This window comes from Carassius gibelio, chromosome B16, assembly GCF_023724105.1.
Source record: "Carassius gibelio isolate Cgi1373 ecotype wild population from Czech Republic chromosome B16, carGib1.2-hapl.c, whole genome shotgun sequence".
Taxonomy (NCBI): Eukaryota; Metazoa; Chordata; class Actinopteri; order Cypriniformes; family Cyprinidae; genus Carassius; species Carassius gibelio.
In genome coordinates, this window is record NC_068411.1 from 11743218 (window position 1) to 11756510 (window position 13293).

Below are 13293 nucleotides of genomic sequence, written 5' to 3' on the forward strand. Positions count from 1 at the left end.
ACATATATTAGCCTATCGTACGGTTCCTAATGTGAAGCTTTGTCATGTCCAAAACCGGAAAGAAGAGAAAGCACAAGCCTTGGTTACTCTGGGAGTTTCTTATGATTTTAGAATTGCAGATTGGATTTAGTTTAGTTTTTTTTTTGTTTAGTTTAGGTTTATTGTCATTGCATATCTCTACACAATAAAATTAAGATGACATCAATTAGCAGCTAAAAGAATAAAAAAGTGACTCTATCAACAACAGTCAATAAATAAATCTATATAACCATTTAAAAATACACAGTAAGCATGAGAAGCATGTCTAGAGAAGCATGTCTATGGTAAATACTACTTGATGTTTTGTTTTACAACATAAATTGCACATTTGTTTCTCAAACACATTTTAAAGCTGCTTTGTTTTAAAGAACTAAGTTGCTAAGTAAGGACTTTAAGTGAGGACAGGTTGGCATGACTAAAACACGCTGTGGAGAACTACAAGATAACTTTTTATTATTGAATAAACATAAAATTATAGCTACATACTACACTGTAAATATTGAACATTTATTGAACCGTTGTAAATTCAAAAATGACATCTAGGGGTGGGGGATGTGCAATTTTAGCAAAAAATGTTAGATTTAATAAAGTCTTTTTCATCCTCTTTAGAAGAGGCCAAAAGACCATTTAGCCAAAAAGTGAGAGAGGAACACTGAATATGTTAATGTATGGTACACCACACATTAGGCCTACAAAGTACAGTTTGTGTTTATAATAAACGAGAACTACAAGATCCAGGGGCTGAATTTCATGACGTCATTTCCTAAGTATGAAGACGCTGTGCCTGATTTAAACCGTAGAGTTTAATATTTTCTAGAATCTACGAAATCCTAAAGTGTTAAAGCTAATAAAGACTGTTTTTCGTTAAACGTAATGTAGTTAGGTTTTTGTTTTGCAGCTTTAAGTGTATTTTAAAGCCGTAACTGCGAGTATACGCAGGCTCTGTGACGACAGCCTCCCGCTCGCCTTTCCGCCAGGATTTAAAACGTCAGTTGGAGCCAGGACTACATCACATCCAGAAAAGAACAGAAGAAAATTGATAATATGAGTAACTTATGTTGAAAACCTGTGTTTAATGTAGACGCTGATTTTAAATGATTACTATTGTTTGGTTTGAAACTCTTGTGGCATTTTCACGCTCGAAAACATGTCTCTGCCTCCAGAAAAAGCAACTGAATTAAAACAAATAATCCATGACCATTTAATCAAGGTAACGTTAACTCAAGCTAAAGATCAGATGTTACTCGCAAATCATGACTGTTCATTGCATTTCGTGCAATAGAATTCGCCTGTGTTTACAAATTATGTCAGAAACCATTATTTTCCTGTTTTACATCATTTTTTGTGATTAAAATCATAGTTTTAACTTAACGTTACTAGAAATGCATTACGGTTTGTTTTCCCATGTGATGTTGTTGTTGTTGTTTTTACTAGTGTATTTAGGTGGTTGACATGACAACCAACCACACATTTACATCGTGTCATTTTTGTGCAATTACTACAAATACAATTTTATTTTATTTAATTAAGTAAAACGTCCAACTACACGTTTATTTTTATTCTCAGCAAGGCTGCATTAATTTGATCACGCATAGAGTAAAAAATTATATTGTTAAATATCCTCACAATTTAAAAGAACTGCTTTTCATTTGAATACATTTTATGTTGAATTCAGCATATTAGATTGATTTCTGAAGGATCACGTGACTCTGAGCACTGGAGTAATGGCTGCTGAAAATCGCAGTAATAAGTGACATTTTAAAATGTATTAAAATAGAAAACAGTGCTTTTAAATTGTAATCAGATTTCACAGTATTGCTGTTCCTACTCTGTTTTCAATCCAATAAATGCAGCCTTTGGGAGCATAAGGGACTTCTTTTAAAAAATGACCTGACCTAACCTACATCTTGATATTGAAAATCTCCCAATGTTGTCAACGAAACCGTTTTCAGATGGATATCCATGGGAGAATTCGAGATGTTTTAGCGGAGACCGTGAGGGCTGATGGGCAGCATGGACAGCGCTCTCTCTCTGAGGAGGACTTCATACATGCTCTCCAGCGGAGGGGAATCGTGGATGACGTGATGAAAGACCTCCACTTCACAAATGTGCTAGGAGTATTCTGATTATGTTCTGCATACACTGAGATTGTACAATGAATGCATCTCTTTACCAAAGCAAAGATATTTAGTATCGCTTTAAAAGACTAGTTGATTTCCCATCAGGAGGTTTCTCACGCTGAACCTGATTCTGTGAACAAGTCTGCAACTCGTTTTGTGGACAAGAACATCGCACAGCTGAAGACAAGTGAGTGACTGTTTACCCTCATATCATTCTAAACCCATAAATGAGCTCATCTTTAAAACACAATTGCAGACATGTTCTGTGCATTACGTTAAAAGTCAGTTCAACCAAAGTAAGAGAACTACCCCTTTAAAAACATTTCACCAGCTAACATCAGTCCACTGAGGAGATACCTCTACCTACAAGTTCTGGGCGGTAAGGCCTTCCTGGAACACCTGCAGGAGCCAGAACCTTTACCTGGTCAGGTGTGCTCTACGTTCACCCTTCATCTCCACTTCCGCAACCAGCGCTTCCGCTCCAAACCAGTCCCATGTGCCTGTGAACCAGACCTACAGGAGGGCTTTCTTCTGGAGGTCCACAGAGATGGCCCAGGTTTCTTAAGCAACCCTACTTTTTCTAGCAGTCCATAATGTTCTCCATTTCATTTCAAGAACCTGTCATGTGTTTTTGTTATGGCACAGGAGATGCTGGCAAGATGGCTGATGCTACCACCATGCTGTCCATCTGTGACCCAGTGCACATGGTGCTGATTAAAACCGACACATCTGGGGACACAACACTCATTTCTTCTTATTTTCTTGACTGGAGGAGAGTTCTCAGTGCTCCCAACGGGAAAACCGGTGTCTCAGTAGAACTGCTGGGAGTGGGTAAGCAAATGTCATATTATTAATGGCGAACCTTTTCCATTCGTAACACGCAGTTTACCCAAAAATCCAATTATATGAGTATTTATCCTTATGATATTCTTGAATGACTTGCTCTCTTCGTTGGAATATAAAAGAAGATATTTTGACTAATAGTACCTTTCCTTTTATGAACAAAAACAATTGCAGCATTCTTCAAAGTACCTTCTTTTTGAGATTTAAGCTGTACATTTAAGTAGCAAAGAACACATTAAAGGGTGTTGAGGCTTAAAAGTTGTTTATGAGCATGTGTGCATGTCTTTTTTTCCTCAGGCAGTGAATGTAAAGTAGCTGTTGGTGTTCTGAATCTGAAACTGGAACTGTATCCTCCTCTTACTGAGACCTTGAGCCTGGATGTTGTCACCACCCAGGTGAGGCATTAGTATGTAAATGCTTAGGTTTCTTTCAAATTAAGTCATTGTGGATGACATTCAAAGGAATGTTTCAGATTAAGCACAAGTTAAGCTCTACTGCTAGCATTAAAAAAATAAACAAGTCTCTGTAATAAAAATGGTTACAGTAATGCCCTTGTAATGAAAGTCTATGGGGCAAAACATTGCACCAGGAATAAATGCTCCATTATGGGTTATGAAAGGTCCATATTTTGTTTTTGGGGAGGCCCAATAACAGGTTGACATGGATGCAAGGTCAAAAAAACTTTCATTGTTTTATAATATGCATTTATTTTTACCTTCTTTGTTCAGCAGCTCCCAAAAGATTCACTCAGCGATTCATTGTTCCAAACCGCTCCGTTGCATGACACTAATCTGCAACGATTAGTCCACATAATGTAGGGGTGTGAATCAGCACTGGTTTCACGATTCAATTCAATTACGATTATCATGTAAATGATTCAATTCAATTCGATATCACGATGCATTACAATACATCATGATTACCGTATTTTCCGGACTAGAAGTCGCACTTTTTTTCAATGTTTGGCTGGTCCTGCGACTTTTAGTCAGGTGCGACTTATTTATCAAAATTAATTTGACATGAACCGAGAGAAATGAACCAGGAGAAATCATGACGTATTTTTGGACTGATGCGACCTATACTCAGGTGCGACTTATGGTATGAAAAATACGGTATATCAAACTATTCAAATTAACTATCAAATCAAAGTGATAAACAAAAAGCACTTTTGGTAACACTTTAGAATAAGGTTCCGTTAGTTAATGTTAGTTAAAATATTAATTAACATGAGCAAACAATGAACAATACATTTATTACTGTAGTATTATTAATATTTGTTAATGTTAGCTAATGAAAATGGTTCTCCATTGTAAGTTCATGCGCATTCACAGTGCATTAACTAATGTTAACAAGCACGACTTTTGATTGGAATACTCCATTAGTAAATGTTGAAATTAATATCAGCTACAATTAATAAATGCTGTAGAAGGATTGTTCTTCCTTAGATCATGTTAACTAAGGTAGTTAACTAATATTAACTAATGGAACCAGTATTTGGGAGTGCTTTAAGTTTTGAAAGTTTACAGTTAATCATAGTTATGGGTTTTTCTTTTTCTCTGCATTATTGCCATTTGATTATTACTGATGAGATCATAGACACTGGCAGCTTTAGTAGACTGCATTCACACTAATGCATTCTGATGTAATCTGTTTCCACATATCAGATGTTTTGTCCTGTTCTGAGAACATAACAGTGTTTACATCAATTTTGTATCATAAAAGTAGATGCAAGTGAATTTAACCGCAGCCACGAGCTTCAGGACAAACAAACGGCAGATATGAAAGCATATCTAAAGTAAAAGACTAAAATAACAGAGAGTGGAAGCACTGTCAAGCAACGAGCACGTGGCTCACAGCACATATTCTGTGCATTGAAGCCTGCTGCGTTTGTCTCTACCGCACAAAAAAACTCCTATTTACAAAATAGAATGCGTTTTTAGAACTCGCGTGACAATCAAGCGCGCTTGTATTGATCATTGTTTTAAATTGTTTAAAATGTTCTGCTCCAGTCATAACCATGTGATGAGCAGTTAAAACAAACCACACCTATACACATTGTCAGTTAGCCATTTTTACTGTCCACCATTTTTTCACTTTGAACCCAGAACATTCCTTTAAAGGAGTTGTTATTCTCTAAACACCATTTGTTACGAAAGTGGGGATAAGTCTTCAACAAAGCTTTTTCATTCTCCTTATTTCTCTGTTATTTGTCTCCGTAACATTGCATTTTAAAAACCGCTTGCCTAAACAAAAACTGCGGATCTTACTTCTTCCAGCAATCCCTGGAAAGGCAGAAAACAGCGGAGAAGGAGAGGCTGTTTTTGGTGTATGCCAAACAGTGGTGGCAGGAGTTCTTGGAGATTCGACCCTCGCACCAGTCCAAGCTGGTGAAGATCTTTGCACAGGTGACCTGAAGTTACTGAGCAATGTACTGTTGAATGTTGCTGTATTTTGTTGAGTTATTCTTCTTCATAACAGGATTTGCCTCCGATGTTTTCTAAAACTTGTGTGTTATCCAGGATGAAAATGGTGTGAACCGGCCTGTGTGTTCATATGTACGGGTGTTACGTGCCGGCAGGCTGCTTGAGAGTCCGCGACAGGCGGCGCGTTTCGTTAGCCTGTTAGCTCAGGAGAGAGCTCCGGTGGTAGGTGGAGGAGTCCGGCAGGAGCAGTGGTGCTCTATGATGGCCTTTCTGTGCAGAAACAAGGCAAGACATGCTGATTTAACACTAGGCACTGAACCTGAATAACCATAAGCTAGAGTAAAACCTTAGAATTCATATGTGCTGTTTTTATGAACGTTGATAAATCAATTTGATGAATTTTTGTTATTGTCAGGGCGACTGTGAGGATCATGCCACACTTCTGTGTAGTCTGCTGTTGGGATTTGGACTGGATGCTTATGTATGTGTGGGCACCAAAGCCAAAAACACTCCATACACCTGGGTCATGACCTGCAGTACAGACGGTTCCATCACCTTTTGGGAAAGTTTCACTGCACACAGGTAAAAATTCATCCATTCTAACTATGCCTAAAATGTCTCGAAACTAAAAGAAAATTACTTAAAATGTATACATTTAGGAGCCTAATGGCTTTTTTTAGTTTAAGCACTTAGTTTAAGCACTTGGGTTTGTTAATATTTTTAACTGTTTAAAAAAAAAAAAAAGGTAAATTATTGTATTGATTAAGCTTACGTAATGTCACCCACCTTACAGTTCTACTTCCAAACAAAGTTTCTTTTACAGTTATTAAAAATTATAATCTGATCGCACTATGCTAAACGATTTACAAAAACAGCCTTTGTTAAATATTTGAATGGTTTTAGAATATTTATTAAGCAACAAAACAATTTATTAACTAGTATTTACATACTGAATTAATATTTATTAATATTTTGAATTAGCTTTTATTTTGATATTTTCAGTTTGTTTTATTTTTAGTTTACGTTTAAGTAATTTTCTTACTGTATGTGCTTGTTTAATTAAAAAAAATGTTCAGTTTGACTTTTATCTTTTATTTCAGTTTGAGTAATTTTAGTACTTATTTTTGGTTAGTTGACACTGCAAATTTCTAATTTCTGTTTTTATTTTTATTAAATTTTTTAATATTTCAATTTTTTATTTCGTATTTATTTAAATTAACAAAATTATTTTTTATAGTTTTAGTTTTAATTTTCATTCCCGATAGCAAAACTGGTTATGAATATGAATCTTTAATTACAAGTAAATTTCCTTTTTTTTTTTGGAATCAGACATAAATGAAAAAAAAATGTGTGAAAGTCGGTCGCAAACTCAGTCAGTGAGTCTGATTTAATCCATTAATGAGTTTGAGGCTGTTTGACTGATTCATCAAAGTACCATAAGAGTCATTTGTTCCTAAATCAGACATCACACGGATTTCGTTGTTGTTAATAATGTTTAATATCTTGCTTCCCGTTTTACTTTCTGTACTAGATACCTCCACCGTCCAATAGACCCAGATGCTCCCCCCATGGTTCCCCAACCGAAACCCAGCCACCCTTACCGGACGCTCGGCTGCGTCTTCAACCACAAGACGTTCCTGGCCAACTGTCAGCCGTCAGATGCTGTGGAGCTGTGTGTGTTTGACTTCACAGACGGCTCCCGCTGGAAGGCTATGAGCGAGGAGGCCGTGAGATCTGTGTGTGCGCCCGGCTCCACCTCCTCTCTCCCCCCGACTCCTCCTCTCTGCTCCCCTTCTATAGCGCCTAATGAGGCCAGCAACCAACTTGAGCTGGAAATGCGCTACCTATTAGCAGAGCATAGAAAGGTAATAAATCCACACATGCACAAGCAACCTTCCATCTAAAAGCAACGTAAGTGATGCTTTTTGTAATTATTTTCGAAGGAAAAAAGTGACTTATGGTTGGAAGGAAAATGAATGTTGCTCTACTTTTTGAAAATGTAAAATCTGAGTTCATCACAGTCATACGAGGCTGTTTTCTTGACTTTGAAAATACACCAAGAAAATAGTTGTCTGCTAAAGTTACTTGCTTTTGTCTGTAGGATCTTGGTCTGGCAACCGTCTGGGATGATCACCTGTCATACCTGCTGTCGGCAGCGCTGTCGGCGTATGAACTAGAGCGCTGTACAGGTGTGTCGTGTGGAAACGAGGAGTTTCAGGATGCCGTGAGAAGAGCGGTACCCGACGGACACACTTTTAAAGGCTTTCCTATTCATTTCTTGCACCGGAATGCACGCAGGGCATTCGCTACCTGCCTCAGGTACCTGCACAAACAAACAGCTACCAACAATGCCTTTATTATTGATATGTCCATTTTAAAACCATTTAAAGAAGTAGCAAAGAAATAGCAATTTTGTTCAGTGCTGTTAGTGGACAGTGGAGCTTTAAAAAAAGACAAATGACTAACATCTAAACTTGTTTTATATGCATGACTCAGATCAGCGTTCTGTGATGAGATTGTTTGCTGCCGAGGGGATCATGTGCGACTGGCGGTGAGGGTTCGTGTGTTCGCCTATCCAGAGTCGGCTTGTGCTGTGTGGATCATGTTTGCCTGCAAGTACAGATCAGTGCTGTGACAGAAAGCTGTATGACCTTTCACCTCAGGTTTATAGTTTCTTTACAGCTCCTAAAACTCATCTGCTGGGTTTGGAGTGTTATTATGAGTTTTGCAACGACACGTATGCCATTTAAATCTACGCTGCTCATATATGTGCAGTACAATTACAGTTGTTTTACATGTACTGTGTGTGTGTGTCAGTTGAAAATGTATTTATGGATATATTTTTCTAAATAAATCACTTTTACAATGCCTTTTATTTGTCCTTGGCATGGTTTCCAAAAATGTTACCAATTTGTCAGTTTCATTCAGTCTTTCATTCATTAATTCATTCAGAATTCTTTGGCTAGAAAGTTGAAAAGGATATCATTTATTTGAAACAGAAATCTTTTGTAATATCATAAATAAATATAAATATGGTCCAAAAAATTAGTTTGAATCAGTTTAATTAATGAGTCCTTGTATTGAAAGTATTAGGCCTTATTTCTTTTTCTTTTGATTTTTAAATCTTACTTACCTCAAACGTTTGAGTGGTAGTGTATTATGCCTTTTACAAAAATATTAAGCAGCACATTTTTAATATTACATCAGAAGTCTGTTCAAAAATCATAAGTTGTACATAAGCTTCTTAGCACTGGGTTTTTTCATAAGAAAATAGCTAACAAACCAAAGTATTTTTACCTTGTTAGTGACATGTTAAAATGTATTTCATTTTATTTTGTGTGTGTGTGTGTGTATATTATATATAATATTATTTTCTATAAAAAAAAATTTCCTGATGAAATTTTTTTTTAAATATAGTTGTAAATGTAAACGGGCAATCTAATGAACTGTAATAAAAAAAGAAATGCAGCTAATCAATGCAGTTTTTGGCCAGGAGATGGCAACATACTCTTCCAAAAAAAAAAAAAAAATGCACAATTGTAGACCTGATCCTAGGTAAGATGAGACAGTACATCCTGATCCGTCCTCATGCTACAGCACATTTGATGAAACCAAAGCAGATATGAGCTTGCATTCTCTTTAAGATGACCTTAGTGAACGTGTTCCCTTTGTGGTATTAAGAGTCGTTAGCAAATCTGGCCAAGTATTCAGGCCGCAAGTGCACATTATCAATTCATTATTTATCTCTCCAAGGTTGCATCATTGTCTCCTCCATAAGCTTCTAATTAACCGGTCCTAGTTGCCATGGCTGCCACCCAGTTCAACAAATACGCTTTTACAAACAGATGCTATTTTCTTTAAATCTTGAAATGTGGTCTGATGACCATGTCTGTATTCATTGATGTAGATCAAGTTACATTTAAGGTGGTAAAAAGAAAATGAAACTGGCCTACAGTTTCACAAATAAGAATAGCGCAATGTGCTAAATGAACACATGGTTAGATATCAGCTGCTTGATGTAACACATTGCATATGAACATTATCCACCTTCTTCGTGCTCCACAGAATAATTACGTTTTTTTTTCTCTTGTCAGTGTCCAAATTTTAAATTAATTAGACAATTCAATAAACACTACAACATTTGATTACAATAACGAATTAAAATAATGTACCAGTTTGCACCATCAATCAGAGTACAGTAGTTCTTGAGATTTCAAGGTTGCGCCGCCAGTAGGTGGCGACAGCCGCTATGTCACATTTGAGAGAGTTATTGAATCATTCACTTATTCCATTCTTCACTGAAAACTGATACATTCAAGAAGTAAAACCATTATATTGTGGCCGTGTGTGATGGATAATTCAGCTTGACTTCCTTTAGACTATTTTCCTTGTTGGCAAAACAGCAGACAAAATAAAGGGCAATCTAATTGTGCTAAATATTAACTTTTGACTTATTCAAGTGAATGAAATGTTCAAGTGTAGTTAGTAAAACGATGGAGAGATAATTAAGTATATCAATAATGATATAATTAATACTTCTATAAATCCACTTGGATATAATCATGCACCTTGTCAGTCAGAAAAACGCACATTTGCACTACATAAATGAAATTTTGTGCTTTAGTATTGCTGAAGACTGCAGTCTGATCTTATCAGTTAATGTACAAGTTCACACAAGGTTTAAACCAGTTCCAGTGAGTAAAATTTCTTCAAAATAGATTTTAGATTTAGATTATTTTAGAATATTTAGATATTTTAGAATAGATTTAAATAGGCTTTTATGATTTCTTTCTTCAACGTATAACGTTACATAATTTTCCTTCTGTCCACCAGGGGGAGACAAAATACAAACAACACCACAGCTCCAACCGCAAACATAAAGATGATGGTTTAAGGATTATTTAATTGATATTTTAAACCTTTTATTACATGAGTGATTACATGAACACATTTCCACCTGAGGTATCTTGTATTTCTGAATTGAAAGTCTACAACCCATCATAAGATCATACTATTATTTTCCTGTTTGCTCAGTGTGGCTCAGTAAGACTCTTAATATGAACAAGACGAAGTGCATTCCAGCACACGAGCTAGTCTTAGGGCCTCGAAATGCACTGAATGGCTTTGCTTATCTTTTGTTTCATTTTCTTTTTGCTGTTTAATCCACTTGCACATAACAAATATCTTGTGAACTGTTTGGAAACAGTGACATATCCGTCTTTCCCATCTCTCGTTAACAATTGTGCATTCAGCTTCTGAACGTGTCGAGGATGAGGAGTGTGGATGGCACGGGGGGTTGGAGTTGTGGAAAGGGTGATTTAGGTTAATGAATACTTCCTTTTTGACTGAACCCCACCTTCACTTCTAATCACATTTCCTTGTCTGGGAGAGGAAGTGTTTGATGCAGCCAAACAAGTATTGTCCTCACTGCATATGAAATGTCTTGAACTGCAGGTGCAATATTCTAATGAGTCTGTAGGGACAGAAACATCCTCTCACCAGACCAGTGACAAAAACACACTCCACTAACACTGACAAAAGTGGCTGGTGATTAGAAGAGAAGTTTGATTGGATAATGGGTTGTTTCTGACAGAGAAAAAAATCAGACAGTGTTGTTAATTGATCAGTTTGATCAAATCTAGACTGCTGCTAAACACCAGACTATAATTGTTGTATGATATGCATGTTTTTTTTTTTCCTTTTCATCTAATATTCAAGTTTCCTTGATTCTTTATGTGATTTTAATTGAAAATACTAATGAAAGTGCATTTTGTTTTTATTTTATGCTCGCTCGCTCGCTCTCTCTCTCTCTCTCTCTCTCTTTATAAAATCGTAAAAAATTCAAGGCAAACTTATATATTGAATATTATGGTTCAAATATATTTTCACTAGTTACTTGAACTCATCTGCAGATCATTTACAAATATGAACACGATTATCACAATGAAACATGAATATTTACAAAAGAGTAAAAAATTGTGCCAGTTTGTAATTACACATGCATTTATCCAATTACATACACTGTAAATTGCAAATGAGATGCTTCAGAGTGAAAATGCATAAAAGGTAAAATGACTTCAATTATCTAATGCAAGAAAGACCTGCCAGTTTTGTAATGAAACAAATACCTTTAACACTTTTTTTTCTCATTAATGGAACAAAGGCAATTATAGAACAGACATGTGAAAACAATATTTAAAGATATTAAATGCTCAAATAAATAGAATTTCTGTGAACACCTGTTCCACAAAAACAGTGTAAGCAATTAAGCCCCCCAGTGCCCCCTGTCTTTTTAATGTTTTCTGATACCAGACATTGGAAATCTGCAGTTATTAAGTCAGCAAGGGTATTAATCATGAATCAACATCAGTTTCTATAACTATTTTAGCTATATTACAGACATACTTTTAGAAAATAAACATTTAAAGATGTTTGTTATGTTTATGGTAATGCAAGAGTTTTAGACATCTTAAAAAGGTTAAATATTAAGAAGAAAGAATAAAATGTACACTAAAGTTTGGGATCAGCAATACTTTTTAAAGAAATGAATACTTTTAATCAATCAACAAAAGTGACAGAAAAAAAAATCTAATAAATTATTATTTTGTATAGGCTGTTAATGAAACAATCCTGATTAAAAAAGGTTTTCAGCTATTTTCAAATAAGAAAGAAAATTAGCATCACATCAGCATATATGATTTTTGAAGGAAATGACACTGAAGATGAATAAAAAATCTATATTTCACATTTTTACACTATATTTCACTGTTTTACTGTGTGTGTGTGTGTGTGTGTGTGTGTGTGTGTGTGTGTGTGTGTGTATATATATATATATTGATAGTGCAGAATTAATTTACAAGAATGAATTTCACAACCAAAGCAGGAAAAAAAAAATCTCTGTTCCAAGGTATCTTCCACAGCACCTATAGTTTTGTACCTATTTTTCCTTGTCCATCTTTCATCTCTATGTCCATCTGTGTTTTTGTTTTTAATGCATATAGATTCTGAGATGTATGTGACTAAAAATAAAGAGAACGCGGGTTACAGGGGAAACAATCTGCATTGCCCAGGGCAGTATGGGTAATAAAGTCATTAATTCAGCTGATTAAGCTGGCCTTTGGGTTAAAGAAAAATCATATCCGTCTCCTTCCCAGATGTAACTGGGGACGCACAGAAGAGGCGAAAATGCCAGCTAATTAGCAGACGAAAAGAGAGGGAATGAGCACGGAGGGAGGGAACAACGGATTGGGGGGACAGAGAGGTGCTTCTACTGAACTCTTAATGAGACATCTTTGGGGGTGAGGGGGTGACACGCTCATCAAACCACACACACACACACACACATCTCAAAGACTGCGCTTCCTCAGAGCCGCACGATGCTACCTAATGATCCACAACTAGAGCGGGAGCGAGAGGGGTAAAATGTCAGTTGATGCACGGTTTTAATGAGCTTGTTGTGAAAGGCGAGCAGGGCGAGGGAAAGAAAATTACAGCGAAAGAACTGACCCATCATGCTTCGCTTGAAGACTCCAAATTGCCACAGGGTTTGCTTTATTTCCTCGTTTAATAGAGACAACCCATATCTCTCGAGAGGGCTTTGTGGAAGATTGCTTCATGCTATTTTCTCTCGGAGGACAAGGTCAGGGAGCTCTCCTTCCCTCGATGGCTAAGTCAGGGGGCAGCGGATGACAACAGATAGGTCTTGTAGCCCTTCTGATGTGCCCGCTGCATCAGCCGTGTCCTTCATCCTGCCTCCCCATCTTTTGTGAGCGCGTCCAGAGCTCTTGTTTTGAGTGACAGCGGCGCAGGCGTTTTACAGATGCGTCATGTTGACTGACGGGGGACGGCAACCTGAACCTGTCGATCAG

At 36.6% G+C, this 13293-nt stretch overlaps 1 protein-coding gene across 1 annotated transcript; it reads left to right on the forward strand.

The window, feature by feature from the left end:
- The first annotated feature begins 818 nt into the window (after positions 1–818).
- On the forward strand, positions 819–8295 carry cep76 (centrosomal protein 76). Its single transcript, XM_052577696.1, has 12 exons — positions 819–1249; positions 1992–2147; positions 2265–2346; positions 2491–2715; positions 2805–2990; positions 3300–3397; positions 5279–5407; positions 5522–5710; positions 5841–6007; positions 6957–7290; positions 7527–7744; positions 7922–8295. The coding sequence occupies exons 1-12, from the start codon at positions 1187–1189 to the stop codon at positions 8058–8060; spliced, it is 1986 nt and encodes a 661-aa protein (XP_052433656.1). The 5' UTR covers positions 819–1186; the 3' UTR covers positions 8061–8295.
- Positions 8296–13293: the final 4998 nt, after the last annotated feature.